The following is a 27,658-nucleotide window of genomic DNA, read 5'->3' on the forward strand; positions in this document are numbered from 1 at the left end:
CGCCCGGGGACCAGTCTCCCCGCCGCTTCTTGGGCAAGGGAGCCTGTTCGCGGTGCCGCTGTCACCTGCTGCCTGCTTCACCCCGCCCGCCCCGCCTTCCGTGCGGACCATCCTGCCATGTGGCACACGGCCTCCTGAGGTTTGGCTCGGGAGCAAGCTCTCTGGTGTCTCTGCTTTGGGATGCATTTCCCCTGCTGCGCAGGTCTCTTTAATAGCCTTACCATGTACTTTAGTGTAATTTGCTGTAAATGCTTTAAAATGAGCAGGAACCTTAAAAAAGCCTGGCTGAAGGCCTCTGGAAATGTCACTTCGTCAGCGAGTGTGCTGGTCTCCTGGGGGCCAGAGGGCGAATGGAGGTGCCCTCTGCCGTCTGCTTGGTGGCCCCAGAGCGGGCGAGGCTGTTGGGGCGTTTTTGAGCTCCCCGTCATGACAGAGCACAGGGCATGGCACCTCTGTGGCCACCTTCTCCATCTCCGCCTGGCCTCTGGCCTTGTGCCAGTCAGGCCATCCGTCAGCCCCTCTCACAGGGCTGGTGCACAGAGCGCGGTCCGGGCCCCTGGGCCTTTGTCCCCATGACCTGTCTGCATGCACGGATGTACCCAGATGGTCCCTGGGATGGACACCGGGGATTCCTCTGGGTTGACCGGTGGCCCAGTGGATGGTGAAGCGACGGACACAGAACCGACCCCAGTGTGCAGGGCGGAGGGTTGGAAAATGGAATCAGACTGGAGTGTAGTACTTATTCTGTAGGCTGATTTTCCCCTTTGCCTTTAGACACAGGCAGGGTGTGTGTGTGATGTTTCGTGTGCCTTAATCTGGAGGCATCTTGAACACATGGGAAGGAGGCATCCCACACCAGGGAGGTGAGGAGAGATGGGCGTGTCAGGCCGTCAAGCAGATGTGTCAGCTGCAACACACTCATGGCAAGCACGCCTGGGTTCAGACGTCTTCCTAATGCTCAAATGTCTACGAGCCCCGTGCCCCTGTGTCTGGTTGCTCAAACACCTTCTGAGCCTGCCGCGGGCCTGGTCACTCCTCGGTGAGTCCCGCTGGGTCGTGTTACTGCAGCTTCCCAGACAGTGAGCACTTACCGAGCACCAGCTGTAGACCCGACACGCTGCTGGGCTCAGGCCTCATGGATGGGCACATCCATCTCTACCCGAGAGGGCCCAGGTGCTCGTGAGCAGTTGGTCGAGCGTCCACTGTAACGTTCTCCCACTTCCCAGATTCGTCCGGTTTCACAGAACTGCAGCCAGGGAAAAACACGTAGCTGTGAAGCCTCCATTTGGTCTACGCCTTGATTCTTCTCGGGATGCTGTTGAGAACTGGCACTTCACTGTAACTGAACTCATGAAGAAAGTGCTGGCTGGGGCCCTGTGAGACCCCTGTACATATCTTCACGTCACCGCGTGTGGTGACACCCTGGGGACACAGGCCTGGCTTGTACAAGTGGAGGCTTTAAGGCCGCTGATCGTCTCTGAGCCTCGAGAGTGGGGTTGAATGTCGAGTCAGGAGCCTTCAAGTGAGAATCAGAGATCATCCTTGCTCTCACGTAACACCATCTACCTGTATTTTATTTTGAGACTCTCAAACTCTTCTTAATAAAATACAGGTAGATGTTTGAGAGTAACACCAGGACTTCCCTGGTGGCTCAGATGGTAAAGCATCTGCCTGCAATGCAGGAGACCTGGGTTCAATCCCTGGGTCAGGAAGAACTCCTGGAGAAGGACATGGCAACCCACTCCAGTATTCTTGCCTGGAGAATCCCATGGACAGAGGAGCCTGGTGGGCTACAATCCATGGGGTCGCAAAGAGTCAGGCACGACTGAGCAACTTCGCTTTCTTTCTTTCTTTCTGAGAGTAACAAAGTTCCTACTGACTCTCAAATAAACACAAATCTGGAACAATCAAAATCCAAGAGTTTCTTATCTCCAAGTACTAATAAGAAGCAAAGATATCTGTTTTCATCATTGAAATAAATATTAATGTGGAGGCAGGGAGGGAAAGTAGATTAAAAAGACAGGCTTTGAGAAAAGAGAAGAGATCTGCAGAGCAGGGCGTGGAGTGGGACTTCCGCCTGTCCCTAGCTGTGGGGTCAGGAACCAACACTTACCATGTGGAGGGTGCCTGGAGCTCAGAGGACCAGAGAGGGGCTGGGCCCGGGGACCAGAAGCCCGCAAGGGCTCTATAAAAACTTGAACAGTCTGTGTCCACTCAGACAGAGCGAGACCGCAGCGCTGGGAGTAAAGCACACAGTGCCCCGGCCTGCCCCGCTCCTGTCCCTCCTCAGTGGGGCAGCGCCTGCCACGCCTGCTCATTCCACAGCACCTGGAGCTCCCGTTTCTCAGCCAGGCTCCGGGGCCACAGCTCTGGTGTGCTCAGTCCCTGTGGGTCTGTGTTAGAGTGTGCTCGCGGTGGACGGCGCTCCTGTGTTTGTCTTTGGGCAGGGTTCCTGCAGCCCCTGCTCCAGCTCCTCTGCTGGGTCCCTCTCCGGGCACTAGCACCCCCTCCCCATGGACCCTGAGTGTGGAGCCCACCTGCCTTCGCTGCCTGCATCTTCCTGCAAAACTTGCCCCCTCCTCTCGACACCTAAGTTCCCTCTCTTTCGACTTCATGCTCCTAATTTTCTTTTTGAAAATGACTGTAAATGGGAGGATCTCTTAGCGATCATCCAGTAGACTTGAAGCTTTTATGACGGGAACACGGCCCAGAGCAAAGATGCCTTGGGTCGAGCGTCTGCCCGGGAGGGCTTCCTGCTGGTCACATCTCCGTGTCTTTTCCAAGCACATCCTCATCCACGTCCTTCATCTTTTCACAGTAACGATGATGGAATAAGCCTTAGTGTTACCACCATCTTCATTTCACAATGAAGAAGCCAGGATCATTTGGCTAAGAGGACAACTGTCCTGGGTCACACAGCCAGCTACCTGTCTCCAAAGTCAATACCCTTCCTTTGCCCACTCTGCCCTGCAGTGCCGACCGCCCCCACCCACACCGACATTTATCAGCAGAGTGTCGTCCACTTTCTCTCTGTTTGTTGGGTTTACAACATAAATCTAGTCATAAAAATTGAAAAAAAAAAAAAAAAGAATTCATCACAATCGTTTGCCCTTGGTTTTTAAATCCCTGCAGCTGTCCCGTAAATACAATGAAAAGCCATCAAGAGACCCCAAATGATGCTGGTGCCATGACGCCTGTTCTCAATGCTGTGCGGTCTCCCTCACTGTTTCACTCAGTGTCTGTGACGTATTAAGACAGATCCCCTCTGCAAGACCCACAGTCTACTGTTTTCACCTATGTTGCTGGCTAGTTTTCCAAATCAGAAAAGGGGGGATCTAGTAGAAGCCCATCCCACTGGCTCTGTGCTGGCCAGCGCGTCCTGGTGATCCATCGGCCCTGGCCGGCAGCTCCCGGCGGGGCCGTGCACACGTGGAGACACAGATGCCCTCCTCGCCCTGCAGTTTACTTCGTCGTTCTCAGGCACAGCGTGAGTCTCGGTGCTTTAGCCATTCGCACGGCTACCGCAAAGGTCAGCAGAGAAAGTGCTATCACTCCCACTGCGCAGATAAGCATGTGACCCCCCGCTGCCGTGCTGGTGGCTCTGATGGTGTGCTGAAGGTCCTGAGTAGCGTCTGGCCGTCGCAGAATCCACTTTTCATGGGTTCACGGCATCCATGCTAATTGCCAGTTAATGATCAAGGCCTGGAGGGCTGTCGTAGTGTGGGGGTCATTTTGTCAGACTGTCCGCTGGGTTATCTGTATGCAGCGAGGAGAATGCAGAGTTGGGAATGTCGTGGTCGCAGGAAAGGGAGCCCCAGTCCCTTCCGGCCCGTTGGTCTGCAGGCCAGTCTCAGCATGACCCCCGGCAGACCCCCTGACGTCACGGCTCTTGGTTTGCTCCCCTGGGTCTCTGTGCTTGGACTCCACACTGCTGTCTTCCTTTCCCGTCTTCTCAGAGGCTCTCTTGGGTGAGAGTCTTCAGATCCCCACACAGGAGTCAGAAGCCCATCCCACGCTCTCAGACGCTCATGCTGTCCTCGCAAGGCCTGCCAGGCCTGTGTCCCGCACGACAGGACGGTGCTCACGGGCCGAGCTGGGTGGTGAGCCCCTGTGCTGTTGGTTGCCTCTGGACCTTACTCTCCGCGAGGACGGGCCATCCTCCGAACGCTCGCAGAGTCCAGGAAAACGCGTGACAGCGGACAGTCCCCCAGCAGTCACTGGGCAAGTCCAGTTCAAGACGGACCTGACTGTCTCCTGCCCTAGAAATACGAGGCTTTATCCCTGAAGAGTGGGACACGGAGGCAAAGACTGCTAAAACACTGAAGTAGAGTGCTTTTTAAACATGCGTGGGTGGGTGCGTGTTAGTTCCAGCAAATGGATGAGAAATGAGTGAGTGAGTGAGCGAGAGAGAGAATGAGTGAGTGAGGGGTGGCTGTCTCTGGGCAGAGAACACCCCGCAAGCCGTGTTTCCCTGGAGCGTCTCAGCTGCTCGGCTCGGCTGGAAAATGCTTGTCCGGCTTTGAGTCACGGGTTCGCTTCTCTATTCCACTAGAAAGTAGGGAGCACTTTCCTGAGATCTGACAGCTCAGGGTCTAAAGTGAAGCTGCCCTTTAAAGCAGGGTGTGTGTTTCTCGTCCTCCCCACCTCCTTCCTTGGTGGTTCAAGGTCACGTCCTCTCTCGAGCCCCCCAGATCCACCTGCACCCCGGACGCACCACGGGTTCCGACCTGTCTCCCCTCCCTGGTGTGTGGGCCTCGTCCTGGCATCGAGCAAGCACACGTCCTTGGAAGCGATGTTCGCTTTCCGGTGGCTCATTATTTAGAAAGTTCTTGCTTTGGGGAATCTTCCAGCTGCATGATTATGTAATTCAGAGATGTTTTTCTTAATTTAACCCATGCCCTGTGTTATCTTGTAAAAACGCCATCTTCCATCAACATATCAACATTGCAGGGGAAAAATTTGTCCGTATTAAGAGTTTAATCCGTTTCTTAAACGGTTTCACTTTGTTCCCACTTTCCCTCTGGTTTAAACCCTACATTTATTAAGCAGAATGTGGACCATGGCTGTGACCCGTGCACACTGGACACGCTTTCGCTAGCGCTGCGGCCAGTCGACCTGCGGGCAGATGTGCACGTGCAGCCCCTTAGCCCGCCCCGACCCCCCCAAGTGCCGACTGCACTGCATCCTGAACGGAAGAGAGACGGGCTCGGGCCCCAAGGGCGTTGCTGTCATGGCGCTGCTCAGGGGTAACAGAGTTCCTCTAAGCTGGACAAAGGGCCTTTTATCAGAACCAGTGTGAAGGCCCTCAGCCATGTTCGTTAGTGAACACTAAATTCTTTAGAAGAGGAATATTGGTATATTTTATTTTCCTCCCTGGGCTTTGTTTAGTAAAGAATCCAGCTCCTTGAAAAGCTCACTTTCCTCTGTGCACTGACTCCCCTGGAATTTAATTGCTGGTAAAAGTGGGGAGGGGGAGAAATGTGGAGAAAGTATGAGTTCTCTCATTTCTGAGAAAGAACGGGTCCATTGTTTGTTCCACACCATTAAATTACCAAGAATTACAGTCAAATCCCAAACGCCTGAATGCTCGACTTTTTCAAAACTGAGAAGAGAGAGGCTGTCGCCCTCCATTTAGAGAGAATGGTAATTATGGTGTCTTCCCTAAGTCATCTGCATTTCCTTGTCTTAGGGTTTCAGGAAATACAAATAGAGCACCTCTTATATGTAAAAATTAGCAGGATTTACGTTATTGCCTGTTTTCATCTGAAATTGAACGGCGCTCCTTCTGGGCGGGCTCCCATGTGGGCCGGGCCTGGGAGGGTCCTGGGATGTTTCAGTCAGCTCTGCTCCTCTGTGGCCCCTCTCCCTGTCTCTCTTGCTCTTGCACAAAACTGCTCTGGTCCCAGCCAGCTGTGAGTCATAGGAACAAGTCTGTGAAAACTAGATGCTTATGAGGAGCAGAATGAGGCAGCTTTGAAAGACAAGCAGCGTTTCATGCAGACAGGATCCCTCGTGTGGAGATCCTGTCTCCTGGGAGCTGCTGCCGCCAGGGCTGGAACGTTGGCTGACACGAATCAGTCTCAGGGAGAGCGAAAAGAAAAAGAGGTTGAAATTCTGCAGTGACAGAATTCAGTCAATGTGCTTCTGTGCTTTTTCTGGTTCAGTAGCTCAGCGTGTCCGACTCTCTTTGACCCCATGGACTGCAGCACACCAGGTCCCCTTGTCCCTCACCATCTCTGAGTTTGCCCAAGTTCACGTCCATTGGCTTGGTGATGCCATCCAACCATCTCATCTTCTGTTGCCCCCTTCTCCTCCTGCCCTCAATCTTTCCCAGCATCAGGGTCTTTTCCGTGAGTCGGCTCTTCACATTAGGTGGCCAAAGTATTGGAGTTTCAACTTCAGCATCAGTCCTTCCAATGAGTATTCAAGACTGATTTCCTTTAGGATGGACAGGTTGGATCTCCTTGCAGTCCAAGGGACTCTCAAGAGTCTTCTCCAACATCATAGTTTGAAAGCATCAGTTCTTTAGCACTGAGCCTTCTATATGGTCCAACTCTCACATCCACACAGGACTACTAGAAAACCATAGTTTTGACTAGATGGACCTTCATCATTAAAGTGATGTCTCTGCTTTTTAATATGCTGTCTAGGTTGGTCATAGCTTTCTTCCAAGGAGCAAGCATCTTTTAATTTCATGGCTGCAGTCACTGTCCACAATAATTTTGGAGCCCAAGAATATAAAGTCTGTCATGGTTTCCATTGTATCCCCACCTATTTGCCATGAAGTGAGAGGACTGGATGCCATGATCTTCATTTTCTGAATCTTGAGTTTTAAGCCATCTTTTTCACTCTCCTCTTTTACTTTCATCAAGAGTTCCTCTTCACTTTCTGCCATAAGGGTGGTGTCATCTGCATATCTGATGTTATTGATACTTCTCCCGGCAATCTTGATTCCAGCTTGTGCTTCTTCCAGCCCAGCGTTTCTCATGATGTACTCTGCATATAAGTTAAGTAAGCAGGGTGACAATATACAGCCTTGATATACTCCTTTCGTGATTTAGGACCAGTCTGTTGTTCCATGTCTGGTTCTAACTCTTGCTTCTTGACCAGCATAAAGATTACTCAGGAGGCAGGTAAGGTAGTCTGCAATTCCCATCTCTTTAAGAATTTTCCACAGTTTGTTTTGATCCACACAGAAAGCTTCTGTACTTGCTGTATTTAAGAATATATATATATTTTTTTGCAAAATCTTGGAAAGGCAATGATCTCTTTTCCCTTGCCCATTGGTTAAAATAAGCACAGATCATTTCAGCAAGTGAACTTACTCACAGGAAGAATTAGAGCGTGGAAAGTCTGCCCCCTGCATCCCAGAGCCCCGCTGGATGAAGACATGATGCTCAGGTGCTGAGCACAGCCTGGTGTCTGGAGCCTTCATCCAGAAACCTAGGAAATGGCCCTTAGTCAGCTCCCAGAGGTTCAGGTAGAGAAGTGGTCACCCACAGGCTCCTGGCCACGATGCCCTCACTGCCCGTCTTCCCCAGGACCCCACCTGGACCCCAGGAGGGATGTGCTTCCCTGGGCAGCTGGCCCCCAGACCCAGGGCCCTTCCCTCCCCATGGCTTCACCTCAGCTTCGGCGTTATTGGTCTTCACATGTCGCCAAGCAGGACACTCGGAGATGAAAGGGGCGAGTTTGGGTGTCTATCTTCTCAAGGAATGAGGCGCCCGGAGTTTGAGACTTTTCTTTCTTTTTCTTCCTGACGAGAGAACAGGTCGACGAGGTCCCTGAGCTTCTGCTGAACTCCATTGCCTCTCTTCCTCCGGCTCCTACTTGAACAGGGGAGGGGGCGCTGTGAGCGGAGCCAAGTATTATGGGGGCAAACACGCTGGATAAACCGTTCAAATGGCCACGGTGCCCAGGGCTCTGCACGCGCCGTGGAGTGTTGAGCAGTGGCCACACCTCAGCGCTGACCTTCTTTCCTTTGATGACTCAGTGCTGCTCCGTTAATCAGAGCAAAGGCCTGTGTGGAGCAGGCGATGCTCCAGGGGCCACGTCCTCTAACACGAAGCAGCGTTGGAGTCAGCCTGGTGTTGGTCGTTGTGTCTGGGGTGAGCAGGACTGGACAGGACTGGGGTTGGGAAGCTGAGGTGGCAGAGGACACCATCCATGGGTGGCGGCGGGTGTGGGGGCAGGTGTGGGGGCTGGTGGCCAGATCTGAGCCCCGCTGGGAGACCCCTGAGCTCTGAAGCTGTGTGTCCAGGTCATCAGAGGAGCCAAGGCAAGGATAGGGATCCAGGAGGGGCCCCCAGGGCAGGGGCTGTGTGCCTGTAGTGCCCCTGAAGCCCCTCAGACCCCATGGAAAGAACTCCCTCTGGAGCCAGGGCACTTACTCAGAAACTAACCTTCCACACGAAGGGGTACCTGGGGTGTGGATGAGATTGTGAGGTGCTGTCCAGCAGGGAGGGCCTGCCCCCCAATTCCAGAAAGACAGGGGGCTCCGGACACACATGACTTCCAAGCTTACGGCAAAACGTAGTGAATGGAGGGGTCACCCAGGCACTGAATTCACAGACTCAAAGCACAGCATTGCTATGCAGCCTCTTAGAGTAAACAGAGCGCGTGTGTCCCAGGGCAGACCTGGGCGGTGTCCCAGGCCAGTGGTGCAGCCTTCAGAGGTTCACACACCCGATGCTGAGCAGAGCGGGAACGACCAGCTATCCGGATGACTGAGACCCCGGAGGTCAGAGGCTTCCGGGCTTCCCACCGTGTTTCTGGGGCACTCCCTCAACGCTAAGTGGCCTAGACAGCCTCCTGCATTCCCCAGAACACTCCTTAAGATGTCTGGATTCTTTTTTCTTTTCTCCTCCAAGTTTTTGAGAGTTGACCAAGACAAGGACAAAGATTGCAGCTTGGACTGCGGGGGCTCCGCCCAGAAGCCGCTGTGTGCCTCCGACGGGAGGACCTTCCTGTCCCGCTGCGAGTTCCAACGCGCCAAGTGCAAAGACCCCCAGCTAGAAATTGCTTATCGAGGCAACTGCAAAGGTAAGTTTTCTTCCATCACTGTTCAAGAGCCAAGCCCTGAAACGTACGTTCACGTGCTTTATCTTCGCCTGGTCAAGTTTTCCTGTGTAAAAAGTCAAGAGTTTCTGCTCGTGAATCTTTGTCAGGGCGCGTAGTGGTAAGGGTCGTTTTTGAATCATCATATTCTTGTTGAATGTTCTTCTTTCTTAGAATGTTTTATGACGTCACACATTGCAACACAAATTCATCCACGTTTCACAGAATGTTTCCAGAGTCTCCTGAAATTATTCTTCCTTGCTCCCGTTTTTAAAGTGGTTCTTCCAAGCCCTTCTCATTTCACCTTCCATAGCGTGTGGGGCATGCATAATAGCGCCTGTGCTGTTTTCAGGGATTTTTTTTCTCTTCTTTTTTGGCACGGATTTTACACTTGTAATTTTCAGTTTTCCTGATTTAAGAAGCGGATTTAGAGCTAACAAGCACACTTAGAGCAAAACATTGAAAGGTTTCCCATGTTAATGAAAGGTTTGACTCAGCAAAACACGTTTCAAACACAAATAGAGTCATTTTAAGAAAGAGATTTAACTTTTTTTTTTCTTATTATCTAGGAGAAAAGACCACACAGGCTAAAACCCCCTTGAGACCACGTCCTGCGGTGTCTAGCTGTTAGCCCAACAACCGCTCAAATGAAGGGAAGCTGGTGCCCTGGGCCTGCACTTGGCCAGCCTCTGAGCGGCCACAGTGCCACCCAGCCTAGCGGGCAGGTCCGAGGCACTTCTCCCTGTGACGGAGACGGAGCTGCCTGTTCCCTGGACCTGGGTGCTGCTCCTGCTGGCACCTCATGGGACCCTCTGCCCACGGGCGTCGGGCAGCCCAGCACCCACCTTCCTCCTGGCATTCGATTAGTGTGCCCTAAACACATCACTCTGCGAGAAACTTGGATGTAACTTTATGCCTTGATGGCCATTACACACCTCAGGTATCTGCACTGAGAAATGAGAAGTGACCCAAGAATAGTCTCAAGTATCAAGGGATCTTCCCTGCAGAGAAGTTTCTAGAAACAGTGGCCTGTGCTGGCTTAACTCATGAGGACAGGTGCTGTGGCTTGAGGTTTGAGTTTTATGTTCCTCTTTGGTGCCCTGTTCTTTTAGACAGCCCCATCAGATATCCTCTTGGTGATACCTCCCATCAGACACTCAGTTGGAGGACTGTGAGGAAGCTGCCACATTAAACCTCTGTGTTGGCCATGGTCTCTGTGGGTGTCTGAGACGGATTAATTACGCTGAGGCCAGAGGCCCATCCATCCGTCAGTCTGTCTGAGTCCATCTGCCAGGGTGGACTCTCCCAAACCTCACACTTGGAACTCTGCAGAGTCTACCTTGCCTCACTTTTGGACAGGAGGTTAAGTTGGCATTAAGCACAGACGGCCTTTTGGGAACGCCATCTGCAGCTCACTTGTGTTTGGATCCAGCCTAATTCTTCTGGATTTCTCCCTTGGTTGGAATTCTCACATCTCACTGAAGAAATTTCATGCCATAAATTTATGACAAAAAATGAGATAAGGGAGAAGAAGTTTAAAAACTACTGCTGTGACTGCAGCCATGAAGTTAAAAGACACTTGCTCCTTGGAAGGAAAGCTGTGACAAACCTAGACGGCGTATTAGAAAGAAAGACACCACGTGGTCGACAAAGGCTCATGTAGTCAAAGTTATGGTTTTTCCAGTAGTCACGTATGGATGTGAGATTTGGGCCATAAAGAAGTCCAAATCTTCTTTAAAGATGTGGCTGAGTGCTGAAGAACTGGTGCTTTCAAACTGTGGTGCTGGAGAAGACTCTTGAGAGTCCCTTGGAAAGCAAGGAGATCAAACCAATTGATCCTAAAGGAAATCAACCCTGAATGTTCATTGGAAAGACTGTTACTGAAGTCCCAGTACTTTGGCCACCTGATGAGAAGAGCTGACTTGCTGGAAAAGACCCTGATGTTGGGAAAGATTGACGGCAATAGGAGAAGGGGGCAGCAGAGGATGAGATGATTAGATAACATCACTGACTCAGTGGACATGGATCTGGGAGACAGTGAAGGACAGGAAAGCCTGGCATGCTGCAGTCCATGGGATCACAAAGAATTGGACATGACCTAGTGACTGAACAACAGCAATGAAGGTAAAAACAGAACTTATCTCTTAAAACCAAGTTTAATTCAAATCAAAAGGATTAAAATAAAGAGAATGTGAAGATACCTGTGAATTTCAAGATCAAGTTTATTTGGCGCTTCAGCTACTGGGGGTGGCAAATATATGAAGTTACTTTAAAGAGGTGCTGTCAGTCGTACAGCACAGTTTGAAATACGCGGGCATTAGGGACCCCGACATTGTAGATCTGGGGGGCAGGCTTGGGGCTCTGAGGCATCTGCTCTCAGCCCCCGTCTCTGAGTCTGTGATCTGAGTCTGGTCCGCAGGAGGCCACAGAAAAGGGGTTTCCCACCTGCAGCAGACTTTTCCTGCATAAGCAGCCTCTCCCTGGATCCGGGCTCAGAGCGGGAGCGGGACCTCCCCAGACGGGATGGGCCCCTCATACCAGCTGGCTTGCTTCTCAGGTCACTTACCCGTCCTGTCACCCAAAGTCTGGCATCTAACACCCCCAGCCCACCCCAGGCCACATGGTGGGGGTTCAGTATGAACAGGAGGGGCCTGGTGCTGGTGGGCGGACAGGCATCCTGGCGGCAGTGGGCAGCTGCTGCTGCCCCGCTCTGTCCAAGAGCGCTGGCTAGACTCCATACCAGCCCAGCTCGGGCGCGTTCCGCTCTGATGGTGAGAGGTGGAGAAGCAGGCAGAAAGACCCTTCCACCGCAGGGAATGTGAAGACTCATCCGCGTTTGCCCTAAATTATTCCTGGTGTTGAAATTGGCTGGTGACTCAAGTATCAAGTTGGTGACTGTGAAGCTGCGTGTTTTGAGGACATTTCCATGTATTTGATGGGTGACAGCTTCATGGGCCAGTCTCTTACGGATGTTCTAATTTGGAAACGATTGAAATATTTCAGTATTTGGTTAAAGTTGGATGAAAATGTTTTCTGCATTTCATATTATGCTCTGCTGACCTTGAACAGAAGTGCAGTGGTTTACACCGATGGGTTTTTCTCATATTTTCTTTGAAATTTGTGGAGTCTGTATTTTTAGAACCCAGCAAACTCATTAATGTTTTTCTTTTGATCTAAGACCATTGGGACTGTCTTTCTTTTCAAGCAAATCTCTGGCATTAAATTAAAAAAACAGAAGAAAGAAGAAAAAGAAAAGTCAGATGCCAGGCGATCTTGGAGGTATTCTGAGGTTTCTGACACACGGTCATACAGGGTTCTGACAAAAGCAGCTTCCTGGAGATTCTAAGACCCGGGTCTTTTGAGTGATGGATATGTAAGAGGCACATTGTCGCCAAGTGATGCCTGATATTTGTCATCCTCCTCCACTGCCCGAATCTCACAAGTGCTGTCCTGATGGTCATCGCAGAGTGACCGGTGCCCATGTTGGGGTCTCCGTGGGCGTGAGTGTCATCCACACGTGAGCACGAGGGCCTGCAATGCTCTGCAGATGGGCCCCACGCCATCATGGTTGTGATGACTTCTGGACCCCTCACTCTCTCCCTGTGAAAAACCTGAGTGATACACATCTGGGCGTTCACTCCGGCCAAATAGTGACCGTTGGTCTAGAAGCCTTGGGGTTGCTTACAGGCCCTTTGTCCGAGTTGGGCTGCTGTGGCGAATGTCTCCTCAGCATGCTCAGGGCAGGCTGGGCCCTGGGTCCATGGGACCATCTGCATTCACCCACATGACCCGGGCCACTTGCGGGGGACGTCCTGATGACCTGGGCGGGACGTGGACTCTGCTGGTCCTGCAGGGAGAGCTCAGGCCCCAGCTCTGTTGCTGGACATTCTGTGAAAGGCATGACCCACACACACGGAGAGTACCGAGGTTTTCCAGTGGATTTCTGCGAGGCCTGAGAGTGCCGGTCAGCCCCTCTCGGTACAGTGGTGCCCTCTCTGAAGTGCTCTGTGTGCTTTTACTGTAACTTTATTAAAATGCAAGATGTAAACCCTGAGAGCGGTGCAGGCGTGCAGCCCAACAGGACTGGTATGGCCCCACCGGCCTCTCTCCCCTCCCCGGTCTGGGGCAGGAGGTGCTGTGGGTCTCCACATGGGCAGAGATAGGGCTGGGGTGGTAAGCTCCTGGCCTCTGCACACCCCGAGCTCCCAGAGGTCAGGGAACCATGCAACCAGGACGAGATGCCAGGCTGGCGGGCTGCACCTGACTTCTCATCTCTGAAACAGGGGGTTGGGTCAGGTGAACACGAGGAAGTCTATCTCTCTGAAGGTTTTTCTGATCATGGACGTGTGGTGGTCAGCAACTCTTGCTTATATTTGGAGAGCCGAGAAATGGACTGGAAGCTGCATCACTGACCGCTTGCCTAGGCTTCAGATGACCTGCCCCGGAAGAAGGCAGGGCCTCTGAATTTCCCTCTACCTCCAAGGGAGGCTTTGTTATCTGGTGACGGTGCCCAGGACCAGGGCACAGTTTGGTTGCTCGAAGTCAGTGTTCAAGCTGGTTTTAGAAAAGGCAGAGGAACCAGAGATCAAATTGCCAACATCCGCTGGATCATCAAAAAAGCACGAAAGTTCCAGAAAAACATCTATTTCTGCTTCATTGACTATGTAAATGCCTTTGACTGTGTGGATCACAATAAACTGTGGAAAATTCTGAAAGAGATGGGAATACCAGACCACCTGACCTGCCTCTGAGAAATCTGTATGCAGGTCAGGAAGCAACAGTTAGAACTGGACATGGAACAACAGACTGGTTCAAAATTGGGAAAGGAGTATGTCAAGGCTGCATATTGTCACTCTGCTTATTTAACTTATATGCAGAGTACATCATGAGAAATGCTGGGCTGGAGAAAGCACAAGCTGGAATCAAGATTTCCAGGAGAAATATTAATAATATCAGATATGCAGATGACACCACCCTTATGGCAGAAAGCGAAGAACTAAAGAGCCTCTTGATGAAAGTGAGAGTGAAAAAGTTAGCTTAAAGCTCAACATTCAGAAAACTAAGATCGTGGCATCTGGTCCCATCGCATCATGGCAAATAGATGGGGAAACAATGGAAACAGTGGCTGATTTTATTTTTCTAGGCTCCCAAATCACTGCAGATGGTGACTGCAGCCATAAAATAAAAAGACACTTACTCCTTGGAAGGAAAGTTATGAACAACCCAGACAGCATATTAAAAAGAGACATTACTTTGTCAACAAAGGTCCGTCTAGTCAAAGCTATGGTTTCTCCAGTAGTCATGTATGGAGGTGAGAGTTGGACTATAAAGAAAGCTGAACACTGAAGAATTGATGCTTTTGACCTGTGTTGTTGGAGAAGACTCTTGAGAGTCCCTTGGACTGCAAGGAGATCCAACCAGTCCATCCTAAAGGAGATCAGTCCTGAATATTCAATGGAAGGACTGATGCTGAAGCTGAAACTCCAATACTTTGGCCACCTGATGTGAGGAGCTGACTCATTGGAAAAGACCCTGATGCTGGGAAGGGGACCACAGAGGATGGGATGGCTGGACGACAGAGGATGGGATGGCTGGATGGCATCACTGACTCATTGGACGTGGGTTTGGGTAAACTCCAGGAGCTGGTGATGGACAGGGAGGCCTGGTGTGCTGCAGTCCCTGGGGTCGCAAAGAGTCGGACACGACTGAGTGACTGAACTGAGCTGAACTGAGGTGAAGTTGGTGTTGACCTGCCAGCATTTTCTTCAGCAAGAAGAGTCTTTCCACGGAGGAGTCTGCAGGTGTGTGATGTGTGTGCTTGTGTGCATAGGTTCACATACACGTGTATATGTGGGCAGGCACCTCCGTGTGAGGAGGTTGTGTGTGTCCTGCAAGAACATATGTACATGTGTGTTTGTGTGCATATGCGTGTGTGTCTCTCTGCCAGGCCCTTTTGGCCAGGCTTGTGTCCTTGCTTCCTGCCTCGTCTCCTCAGACTCCTTGCACCCACATGCAGGCTCTGAGATGCCTTTCACACGTGTGGTTCAGGCCGGTTTAGTCATGCTGGCACTTGTCCCTTGCAGAAACCCTCCCCAGGCCTGTTGGCCTTAACCCTCCATGGTGTTCTCCCAGGTCTGATGTTAGACGCACCCTCTTGATGAAAGCAGACACAAGAGGTGGGGCCGTTGCTCTCATGTTCAAACCAGGATCAGAAATACCACAGGACTTTGTGAAATATTGTAAAAACAAACAAAACAAAACACTTCTCTGCTTCAGCAACACCTGTATCCTCCAACAGTTCACCGGGGGAGCTGGGTGAGCGCGGAGCGGCCTCAGCTGTCCCCTTCCCGCAAAGGTCGAGGCCAAAGTTCACACAAAAGGATCCCGAGACCACTTGCCTGGGGAGCTGTGTGATGCACGGATGGTCTTCACAGAGCCGGCTCTAACCGGTTGCTTCCTGGATAAACATGTCAGAAACGTCTGAACACTTTCGTCTGTTTGTGCTGCAGCTTGCACTTTATCTTTTGCCTTTAGGACTTGGCCGCCCCAGTTGTGCACCCTGGGTTTTCCTGTCTAATTTGTTTCTGTCTTTGTGCGTTTACAATGATAATACCTATTTAAAATAGACACTCGGCCCCTTTCTCCTCGGCTCTGAGCCGCTCCCTCTGGTTGAGGGATGGCGTGGGCTCTTGCTGTGGTGCTGCCCGCTGGCCGGCTGCAGGCGGGCAGACGAGGAGCCTCCTCGGCGCCCTGCTGGTCCTGTGTCACAGCCCGGCGCTCCGCATCATTTACGCCAAAGAACACCGCAGCACAGAGTTCTTCGTTTTTCTGAGTCTGGCCTTCAGAATGACGGGTTGGTAAAGTATCACAACTTCTGAAATACAAGATCTGCTTCATTGGACGCCAGTAGAGTAAGAAGCCAGCCACCCTCGGGCTAGTGTTCTGCGGCTGCTACCAATGGAGAGCTGGCTTCTTCATCGGCCTTGCTCGTTCTGCCCCAGCCTGGTCCGTGCAGAGGCCCCGTGCTGGCCACGGGGACCCAGTGGAGAGAGCTCTGTGTCCCCAGAACGCCGACCCCCCCATGCTCAGAACCACCAACATGTAGTCGCCCTGCTGGGTCCAGAGTCAGCAGGTCTGTTGACCAGAAAATTACTCAGTGTCGCCTCTCCATAGATGTCATAGATGGACTGTAAATAATCCCATATCCCCTCGAGTTTCTTCCTCAGTAAGGAGCGGGCTGGGGGCTCTGGGGTGAGGACTCGCCTAGGAAGAGTTAAAGGGAACATGGTCCCCTTCCTTCAGGGTCATGCTCCAGCATCGTCCTATGTGTGATGGACGGGGGCCCCACGAGAAGAGCGCTGAGGCTCTGGGCGGTCCAGCTCAGGGCCGCCGGGAAATGTCAGTGCCCCTGACGTTCTGGCCGAGCCTCCTCGGGCCCTTTTGACTGTTCTTCTCCAAAATTCTTCTGCATGAAATGGGCAGCAAATTTGTCTCTTCCCATAATCGCTTAATCCGATTAATTGATTTTAGCAAAGTAGGAAATGATCTGCTTCTTGTTTAAAGGACAGCATCCTTAGAAATGGCCGCTCTGAAACGTGGCTGCTTGTTTCTGGTTTAGAGCGAGCGTTGCATCGTGACAGTCTCTGTGACCCATGTCTCCTGATGCACAGACATGCTTGTGAACAGGAATCTCTGTTACTCTGCAACAGAGAGAAAACGATGAGCAGAACGAGACAACACACGCCGGGCGTCGGCCCCGTGTCTCAGTCGGGTGGAAGCGGCGGCTGCTGTTGAGATCCTTCTCAAGAGGGCAGCCGCTGCGACTTAGACGTCCGGGGTGTGGCAGGTGGTCTGGCAAGCGGCGCCCTGGGTTGGTGGGCAGATAGAGGCTTGCTCTCAGGGATGGGCCCTGCATTTCCTGCTGCACAGTCCTCCTGGCTCCCCATGCCTGGGTCACCAGCCATGTGCCAGCGTAAACCGGAATTTAACGCTCTGTCCACATAAGAGGTTTGAGAACTCCCTGATCAGTGGCAAACACACTCTTTTGAAGACGGCATTGGAGACAGGAGCGAGGCCCATGGGTTCTTTGGTCGATGTATGTGCTTGTGCCGTGTTCCGCGAGAGTTCAGCTGTTGGGAGTAATTTGTAACTCGTCTGGACCCTCGTGGAGAGCTCGCAGGCTGGGAACGCATATCACTTTTCCTTTGAGACAGTCAAACCACAGGTTATACTAAAAAATGAGGACAGAAGTCCAGCACAGCAGTGTTTTCTCCTCAGCGAAAACACAGGCTGTATTAAAACCACATGTTGCTGAGTGCTGGCAGGAACGCAGATCACGACACGAGAGCCCGCGTCGACGCGCCCCCGGCGCACAGGCCCGTCGTGCTGAGGGCCGGCCCCACGGCGCTTGCTTGGGGTCCGAGATGAGGGCCCCCAGCAGCAGCACCTGTGCTCAGGCCCGGCACCGTGGGGCAGGAGCCCCGAGCCTGGAGCTGGGCCCCAGATGGCGTCTCGTCATGGCCAGAAGATTTTACTCCTGGGCAAGCAGAGAGTCACCCGCTAAAAATGCTGGGCGGTGGACACGTTTGAAGCAGTATCTCTCAGCGTCCAGAGGGCCTTTCAGACCTAGACAACTTGTAATTTAAATCTGGAAACACTTAAGAAAAATGGGGAAAGCCATTCTTTTCGACTTGTGAGATTCAAGTGAGTTACGTGGGCTGGCAGTCCGCAGAAATAAGCCCTGTGCTCGGGGTGCGGGCCCCGGGCGGGAGGCTGGTGGAGGCGGCCCCGGGGGCGGCCTTCTCCATGGTGGACACAGACTCAGCTGGCCTGCAGTCCTGGGGCAATGGGCCGTCCCTGGGGCTCAGCGCAGCCCCCGTAACTCGCTCCAGGCTTCCGAGATAAGCGTCAGGGACGAGCAGGCTCTGGTGCCCAGCTCAGATGGAGCGGGTGAGGGGGGCCGCCTTCCTCACCGTGACCAGGTCTCCACGGTGTGTCCTGGCGGCTGTTTCCTGACACCTGCGTCGGGAGCTGGGTGGGGACTGCCCCCACCTTTCCCTTTTCTGCTAGTTTATGAAGTCCCAGGGGTATCCTCCCGAGGAACAGGAGGAACCTCGTGTTTTCCATCCAGTCATCACAGTGGATATTTCACCGTGAATGTGTGGAAATCCATGCTCAGTGCGTCAGGAGGGCTGATAAAGATACTTGACTCTTTAATCTGATGTATTGTTGGATTTTCCACTTGAGGTTGGAAGTGCAGGAGCTGGTGTTACTCTGAGATGTAAGAAACTCAGATGCAGAAGGAAGAGCCTGCAGGGTGGACAAGGGTACACACAGATGGCGCGGGCCCCCTGGACTGCAGCCACGGGCCAGACGGCCTGTGCCCCTGGGGTGCCTGCCTTCCCACGCCCAGGCCAGTGTCCCTGAGCTGAGTCTTACCATAGCTCTCAGACGTGGCCCCCACGTGGCACGTGGCCTGGCCGTGTGCTCCGGAGGATGTCCTTGGGTCCTGGAGTCTGTCTGTGGCCCGTGGGGGTACCACCTGACTTCCGCTGTCCAGGAAGTAGAGTCCGCCTTTCACCACGGTCAAGCCTGGTGGATTTTGGAGCCTCGGCCTCCTGGCTCCCTGGGCGTGGAGGACACCCCACTCTTCCCGCCAGGTCTGGCCCTCCCCTCCGGGACACTGGCACCCTGACAGGTGCCCGCCTGCAGCTGCCCGCCCCGTGAGGTCCCTGCAGCCCGGCCGCCCACGTGGTGCCTCTGCTGGGCGTCTCCAGGGGCCTGACTGCCACCCTGCCCTGTGCCTTCCCGCAGACGTGTCCAGGTGCGTGGCCGAGAGGAAGTACACCCAGGAGCAGGCCCGCAGGGAGCTGCAGCAGGTGTTCATCCCCGAGTGCAGCGACGACGGGACCTACAGCCAGGTGGGCGGCCTCTCCCGGGGACTGGCCCCGCCTTCCCCCTCGGGGCAGTGGCTCCCTCCTCGGAGCAGGCGCTCCTGTCCTGGGGAGCGGACGGGGTCCCGCCGGCCCGCTCACGGCAGAGACCCCAGCCCCAGTGCGATGTCATTTCTGGAGGGGCCCCTGCCAGGCCGCAGGTCAGGGGCACATGCACTGTCTGCCTTTCTGGGTCCGCCAGTGGCCGCATCTAAGCACCCAGGTCTCCACGCGGAACGGGTCGATGTTATCACTGTCATTTTGTTTAAAGGAAATGAGTTCCTGAGATGCCCTGCTAACTGACGTATTGACTTTAGATGGAAAAAAGCAAACCAGATAGGGTCTGTCATGAGCCAGACGACAGCACAGACTCCCCTGTGGCTCAGCTGGTGTAGACTCTGCCTGCTGTGCGGGAGGCCTGGGCTCCACCCCTGGGTGGGGAAGATCCCCTGGAGAAGGGAAAGGCTACCCACTCCAGTGCTCTGGCCTGGAGAATTCCATAGACTGTGCAGAGAGCTGGGCACGACTGAGCGACTTTCACTTTAGATTTCATCCAATAATGTGAATTCTGTGCCTTTTTTTAAAGCAATCACTTGACCTTTGGAAGACTCAGGGAGGAGAGAGAGAGACAGAGATTGGTTGGAGCTGTGGGTGGCGTCCAGCTCAGGCTGGCTGGTGGGGGGCAGGTGGGGCCAGGATGGAACATCTCACTGGCAGCTGGACACGTCTCCTGTCCCCAAGTCCGCTTCAGGCCGATGGGCAGACCCAGAGCAAGTGTCCTGACCGCTCAGTGCCTCGGACCCCCTCTTGTAAGATGAGGGCTGGTGGGGGATTAGACGGCGTCTGGTGCAAACACCCCCGGCTCCTTTCACCCCTCAGATCCGGGTCCAGGGCACCGTGGGGCCCATGCCAGGTGTCCAGATGCAGCCCTCGAAGCCCTGGGCCTCCTGGGGCTCCGGGAGGAGCAGCGGGCCCGGTGGGCCGCAGACGCCCCGCGGGCACTGACCGCCTGCCTGTCCCTCCCCGCAGGTCCAGTGCCACAGCTACACGGGGTACTGCTGGTGCGTGACGCCCAACGGGAGACCCATCGGCGGCACCGCCGTGGCCCACAAGACGCCCCGCTGCCCCGGTAGGTCTGTCAGCCTGTGCGGCGAACCCGCGGCTGAGGCTGCTGGCCGCTTGCTGACTGTCTTATTAATGTCTGCTCGTAACCGCAAAGGAAGTCAGTTTAGGTGGGATTATGGGGAAAATCGGGATACATTTGCGTCACTGGACAAAGCCCAAAATATTATGAGACCTTTGTTTTCAAGAAAGCTTAAACAAATGGAAGATCTGGTTCTGAACCAGCGTAGGTTATGGCAATTCGGGACTCGTAATTTTTAGGAGTGGCCGCGAGGACTGTGGTCAACAGCAGAAATGACCAAATGTTTTCGTTGGCTGAGAGAAGCGAGCGTTTCTGGGTTTGTATGTATATGATTGCAAAGAAAAAGCAGATCATTCTTCACAGATCCCTTTCCAGAAGGTTTGTTTGTGTTATTTTATTACTCATAAGTGGGCTTGATGTACTGAAGGTAATAACACTGGCGGGAGAATAATCTATAAAAGGGTCTGTTTTCCATTAATAATTTACCAAATGTTATAAATGATTCAGATCATTTTTATTTGAAAATGGTCTGCAGCTTGAGTTTTGATTAATTGGTGATGGAGACTTGTCAGACCATTTACCAAGACCTTTCATGATCTATGTGTCACAACTATAACGGATTAAGCTTACTAAGGAAAAACACATGTTATGTAACAATACAAAACATCTTCCTGAATTTTTACATAAAATGTTGAGGCATTTGTACTTAGAGTTTACTTCCTAGCCTCTTTTCTGTTTGAAGAGCAGGCATCTTATAATTAGAAATTCTGCCCATGGTTCAGACTTTTATACCAGGAGCCAAGTCACTGGTCAGAACTCATAACTGCTTCACCATGATGACACGCGTAATTAACAGTAACACAAAACCTAATATTTCAAGCGACTGGTCATCACTTAGAAGCCAGAGGGTGTGCATAATGTGGAATTAAAATATATTTATTTTTAAAACTGTTATGTCATCCAATACCTAAAAATTGCTGAAAATATGTTTTTAGTGAGCTAACATTTGCACCTAATAATTCTTTTACAGACTCATGGAGTAAACGAAAGAGAGAAAAAAAAAGTAGCGTAATGAGTTGGGCTCTGTGTCCCTCAGTCTGAAAGATGCTTGCAAATGCTTATTTCATTTCAACCAGGTACCAGCATTTTGAGTCGCGTTGAGCCTTATTTTATGAGGGAGAAAGCAGAAGACTTACCTGTTTCTGTGATGTTAGTGACACCTTTTGAAAAATTAAGTAGCGTCTGAAAGCACTTTCTTAGAGAACCATGAGCGAAGTTGGCCAGGTTTCTTATAATTTCCCTGTAATACTTCGTTTCTAGGATCAAAACACCCTACTGTTCACTCACATTGATTTTTCCAACCAGGTAGCAGCCACATTTTACTGTAAGAAATGTTCCTTTTTTGCACTGTCCATGTGGATTTTTTGGTTCAAGGGATGGGTATGGAAGGAAGATTCTTCCCGAATCTGGCGTTTATTGCATGGAAAATGCCACGGGGGCAGGGAGGGGTGTCTCTGAGGACACGTGCGGTGTGGGTGGGGCAGGCTCCTTGGAGACCAGGCTCCTCCTTGTAGGAGCACCTTCCTTTTCACTTCTGTGGCTTGGTTTTGCAGCTTGGCCAGAGTTATGAAAAGATTCTACTAATCCCCAGCTGTATTCATGCTTTTATTCTGCAGAAACATGGGCAGGGAAGCAGGCGCCTGTGCTCAGAACGTGTATGGAGGCCGTGCAGGGGCGTTTTGGGAGGACGGGTCGCGCACACACGCAGTTTATGCTGGGCTTTTGCTGACGTGGCAGAGCTTCTTCCCAGCTGTTGAGACCTCGGCACCAGCCACGTGGAAGGGCACGGTGACGGGCGTCACTTTGCTGAGCCCGTGCCTGACACCGGGCACGCTGCTGGCCAGGCTCCATCCGCACACCCCGGGGGCATCCTCCCCTCCCTGGCATGCTGGCTCACACCTGCTCTGGTTGGCATGCCTGGTCCACTCCGTACAGGACAGACGTGATTTCCATCCAGTTTATTATAATCAGGTAAACGCCAGCATTCAACAGCAGTCTTTGGCCCTGGAGTTCACACCACACTTGCCATAGGAGCACTTTGTCTAGAAATTTGAAGATGAGAAAAATGTATTAAAACTTAGCAGTAAACACTAACGGTCACTTCGAATGCATGTGTGTGTGTGTTATGAATTGGTGCAAACACACGTGGCAGCAGCCTGTGAGGAGGGCGGGGAATGTCCACTCATGGCTCACTGCAGTGGAGCAGAGGGGCCCGCCTGCCACGTCCCCCGGCCCACTCCTGCCCGAAAGACCTTCAAACCAAAGGATTCTTTTATTTCACAATTATGTGTTTCTAAGTCATTAATGCAAAGCACCCAAATTCTTATGAATCAATAAGAAAACTGGAATAATGAGGCAATCTAGCAGAAAAAGTCAGAAGTCTTGAACGGTCAGCATTTTATAAATGAGGAAACCCTAAGGACCAAAGCTCAGTTGGTAAAGAATCTGCCTGCGATGTGGGAGACCTGGGTTGGATCGCTGGGTTGGGAAGATCCCCTGAAGATAGGGAAGGCTACCCACTCCAGTATTCTGACCTAGAGAATTCCATGGACTGTGTAGTCCATGGGGTCACAAAGAGTCAGACATGACTGAGCGACTTTCAGGGAAAAAAAAGGACCAGTGAGCAGAGGAAGAGATGCTTGGGCTCATTAGTATAGACCAGGTTGCTGCTCACCAGTCTCCGGGGAGACTCCCAATGTGGGGAAGGAGCTACTCCCCACCCCCACCACGGTGACTCCTCGTGACTCTGGGACCCCTCACCCACCTTCGTAAGCTTCCATCAAGTCAGTTCACTTCCTTGCCTGCTGTCGGTCAGGAGCTGATGGATAATTGCACAGCTTTTCAGGAGTGGACGGCCAGCCTTGTCTTTCCTTCTGGCTGTGGACTCATGACTCTCAATGGAGCTCAAGCTGCAGGAGGCAGAGGGCTTCCCTGGAGAGAAATCAGCCCCTTTAGCCCCTGTGGACACCTGCTTCCTGGAGACAGAGTCATTCACCTGGTGAGACCCTTGAGGACGTGATCAGAGCCGTCCCTTCAGTGAATCGTGGTGGTCCATCCCGTGGGTCCCATGGTCCTTCCCATGGGTCTTGTCCTTCAGAGAACACTCGATCCACCCTCCCTCCCTGGAAGCCCACTCCTCATTTCTTATTAATGACCATCTCCGTGAGCAGCACTCCCCAAGCGTTTGCTGGGCCAGGCGCCCGCATCTGCTCAGAGCTCTGCTAACACCCCTGTTGGGGGCCTGGGAGTTCTGTGCAGAAGCTGCAGGCACTCGGAGAAGGGGCGGCTCACCATCCACCGTCTAGAGGAGGGGGTTCTTGGAAAAGAGGGGCGTGTTGGCCGGCACAGGAAAGGGGCAGAACGGTTTCTTTCCCAGCGTTTATCAGCAAGGAGATCCAACCAGTCCATCCTAAAGGAAATCAGTCCTGAATATTCACTGGAAGGACTGATGCTGAAGCTGAAGCTCTAGTACTCTGGCCACTTGATTCGAAGAACTGACTCATTGGAAAAGACCCTGATGCTGGGAAAGATTGAAAGCAGGAGGAGAAGGGGACGACAGAGGATGAGATGGTTGGATGGCATCACTGACTCAATGGACATGAGTTTAAGCAAGCTCCGGGAGATGGTGATGGACAGGGAGGCCTGGCATGCTGCAGTCCATGGGGTTGTAAAGAGTCAGACAGGCTTCCCTGGTGGCTCAGATGGTAAAGAATCTGCGTGCAGTTCAGGACCCGGGTTCAATCCCTGGGTTGAGAAGATCCCACGGAGAAGGAAATGGCAACCCAGTCCAGTATTCTTGCCTGGAGAATCCCATGGACAGAGGAGCCTGTGGGCTGCAGTCCACGGGGTCGCAAAGTGTTGGACACAACTGAGCGACTGAAGAGTAACCTCCTGTCCCTCACCGTGTTGGTTCCTGAGTTGGGCAGGGAACGTGAGGAGGGCAGAAGGCCTTCCCTACTTCTGGGCCAGCTCCAGTGACCTTGGGAGGCATTCAGGACTGAAGGCTGCTCTTTGAGCTGCATCCAGATGCATCCCCGGCCTCGCCTGGCCTGGCAGCAGGTGGTCCTGCTTGGGGCTTGGAGACGGCTCCCTCATCCCTGCTGGCTAGACCCCAGGTCTGCAGGGCCAGGACCGGGTGGGGTGGGGGCCGTTGCTTGCTCCAGGGACGCTCAGAAAGGTACGGCCACCCCAGGGAGCCCACCGAGCCTTCCTCCATCCTTGCCGCCGCTGCAGGGCCGGGTCTCTGGGTCTCCATGCAGGCACAGCTGACCTGTAGTTACTCAGTAGGAGTTTTCTCTTTCTTCTTCCTTCTGAGGGTTTGAAGACGCACATTGCTGGAGGCAGGAGATGAGCTTAGAAACAAAGGGCTTCTTTCCGAGGGAGGCTGTTTGTAGCTGGCTCGCTCTCGATTATTTGGAAATAGCTTCGGGGGTTTTAATCTCATCTTCCTCCGTAACCGCACACCCGGGCCAAGGGCTTACTCCTGGCAGGAGTACAAAGCTGCTGAAGACACTGGAAGCTGAGCCCCACGTAGGAGCTCTTCATGTTACAGTGTCCACAGAACCGCCCTGTGTAGCTCAGCTTGAGGGGTGTGTTTGAAGTAAGGACCTCGGCTTGCGGCAGGGACAAGAAGCTCCTGTGACGGGGCTGGCGAGTCTGTCCCCCACCACCGCCCACCCCTCTGTGAGCTGAGTCAGGTGTAGGGACAGTGTCTCCTGCGAAGCAGAAATCTTGCTCAGTTGGCCATGGCCACAAAGCATGTTTGAGGAGTTCTTCCTTCAAGTGTAGGGTTTTAAGGATGGAAAACCGCCTGAGAGTTTGCCATGCTCATGCGTATGCTGACCGCTGCTTCGAAGACTGGTCTTTAAATGTGGCTTTCGGAAGGCCCGCTTACGCTTGATGGAGAGCCTTGGAGCAGACTGAATAGCTTTTCTGTATATTATTTACGTGAATTGCACTACAGCCTTTGGGTTTTCCCACCGAGCCTAAAGTTTTGGCCTTTACCTGGAATGGTAGAACTGCGCGTTTGTATGAACATCTTTTTGATTTCTGAAAGCTTTCACTTTATAAAGAGAAGCTGGGTTTGTTTTCTTTTTTTCGTGAATGAATTTCCCTGGCAATAAATTAAGGGCCCTGCATAGCTGAGGAACTTGAAAGAAACATCCAGAACAATTGAATTCCCCAATATTGAAATCAACAACACAGCTGTGCTTCTGAAGTGTCTCTTTATGAGAATTCAAGTGCACATTAAGTTGCTTGCTGAATGAAAAAGGTTACAGATCAGAGGGAACATTCTTTTTTCCCTCAAAATGGCTTTTTCTTCAGGCTTACCAATTCTCTTCCTGAAAAATGATAGTTGTCAAAATAAAATATTTCAATAGCTATTGGCAAGGAAATGTGAAAACAAACAACGTGGTAAGAAGTAGAAAATGGACTGAGAGGGGCCTGCTTTTCAAGTGGACCTGAGCCCCGGGGGTGGGGCGGGCTTTGCTGCCAAGCCCGTGTGCGTTCCACTAATGAAGCCACATTTCAGAGAAAAATACACATTATTTTACCTTCTAACACCTACCGTTACGATGACTTTTGAAGTATTAGGAAATTCACGTCCAAGATGAGGAAAAAATAGCGATTTGATATGGATAACATGAGCTACGCAAAATTTCCAATAAAAGTTCCAGACTGTGGAAATTTCAGAACACTGAAGAGTTTTTAAAAAAATTAAGTCCAGCCTTCAATGGAAAGAGCACAGTGTGTGGCATTGCGCCAAAGAAGACCGAGAAGCCTGTTTGAGAGTCAGCATGAGGCCCTCCTGGTGAGTGTCTGGCCAGCACCGGCCGGGAGGCAGCTCTGATGAGGCAGCGCTTCGGCCGTGCCTGGTATTGGTGCTGGGAGCGTCCGTCTGTCTGTCTTTTCCTTTCCAGTTTAGGCTGATTTTGCCTTATTTATCTACCCGATGGGCAACATTTTGGTATCAGTATTTTTCCTCTCTGGAAAAATGTACTTACTAGTGTCTTATCAATCCACTCCAGTCCTCTTGCCTGGAAACTTCCATGGACGGAGGAGCCTGGTGGGCTGCAGTCCGTGGGGTCGCTAAGAGTCGGACACGACTGAGCGACTTCACTTTCACTTTTCACTTTCCTGCATTGGAGAAGGAAATGGCAACCCACTCCAGTGTTCTTGCCTGGAGAATCCCAGGGACGGGGGAGCCTGGTGGGCTGCCGTCTACGGGGTTGCCCAGAGTCGGACACAACTGAAGCGACTTAGCAGCAGCAGCAGCAGCAGCAGTAGCATGGTTTGTATAATAATCGACTCTATTATTGTGTTGAATATTTCAGTATACATTTAATTTGGTGGCTGATTTATTATCACTTCCTTCATTAAGAGTTTTCTATAAGCTGTCCTCTTCACACTTGGGCCATAAATGGATTTTTCTCATATTTTTTAATACTTAAGAAAACTTTAAAAGATAAACTAAGAAGTCTTTTAGAACTCACTAGTCCCAGGCTCTATAACTCTATACAAAGAACAGTGGGTTATCTCTTCCAGAGGTATACCATATCTCTGAATTAAAAGAAATGTATGTATTTTCCTTCTTCTTCTTTTTTTTAAACAAACAGTACATTTTTTTCAACAGCACCTTTTAAATATCAATAGTCAAACGTTGGAAAGATTTATGAAGCTATTGACCATGAATGACCTTTTTGCAGGAATGATACTAATGTTTGTTTTCTCTGGCCATTGAAGTATGTAACATTCAGACATTAAAGTGGACACTGATGGAAGGTAAATCAAAAAAAAACCTCTAAATTTTTTTCAACTGTGATTTCCGTATTTCCTCTCTTACCATCTAGAGAAGGGCATTCTCAGATGGGGGACGTCAGAACGCCCAGCTCAGAGCTGAGCTCAACATCCCTTTTATCTGACGCTGTCTCACCAGGAATCCCAGCTTTTCAAAGGCAGCATCACCAGGGAAGAGGGAAGACCCGAGAGGAGGGAGCCCAGCATCGCAGCCTCTCCCCTTCGGGATGGGGTTCAAGCCTTCCTCCCGCCCTTCAGCTTCTCAGAGGATCACTGTGGGGAAACAGGCCAGCTTTGTTTGAGTTCTGCGTCCACAGAAGTGTAAAATCAGGAAAACAGGAGACGTTTCGGTAGGTCGAGGGAGCCACGGGGTCTTGACAGACAAGATGGAGACAAGTTCATGGTAACAGAAAGAATCCATTAATAACAATACTGTTAATAACAGCAACTGCAGAGTGCCCAGGCCAAGCCCTTTCCTTAGAGTCTGGAACCCAAATTTCAGTCCACAGAGAGCTGGATAACAGACTCTGGGGCTGTACCCCAGAATTTCTGATCCAGGGGGTCTGGAGGGGAGTCCGAAGTCCTGCCTTCCTGACCAGCTTCCAGGTGAGGATGCTGGACTCCTGGGCAGTGGGGTGCCTGCTTGAGAGCCGACCTTGCAGTGACC

The 27,658-nt window shown here is 51.9% G+C and overlaps 1 protein-coding gene across 1 annotated transcript in view; it reads left to right on the forward strand.

Moving 5' to 3' along the window:
• The first annotated feature begins 962 nt into the window (after positions 1-962).
• Positions 963-27,658, forward strand: part of SMOC2 (SPARC related modular calcium binding 2) — a 117,807-nt gene continuing 91,111 nt past the window's right edge. Inside the window, exons 1-7 of the mRNA XM_010833880.1 lie at positions 963-1,039; positions 3,408-3,618; positions 3,844-3,892; positions 4,074-4,249; positions 8,871-9,042; positions 18,871-18,977; positions 20,019-20,118. Of these exons, the coding sequence (XP_010832182.1) occupies positions 963-1,039; positions 3,408-3,618; positions 3,844-3,892; positions 4,074-4,249; positions 8,871-9,042; positions 18,871-18,977; positions 20,019-20,118 (892 nt within the window). The remainder of the gene's footprint in view (positions 1,040-3,407; positions 3,619-3,843; positions 3,893-4,073; positions 4,250-8,870; positions 9,043-18,870; positions 18,978-20,018; positions 20,119-27,658) is intronic.

Source organism: Bison bison, unplaced genomic scaffold (assembly GCF_000754665.1).
Source record: "Bison bison bison isolate TAMUID 2011002044 unplaced genomic scaffold, Bison_UMD1.0 scf7180017863954, whole genome shotgun sequence".
NCBI lineage: Eukaryota > Metazoa > Chordata > Mammalia > Artiodactyla > Bovidae > Bison > Bison bison.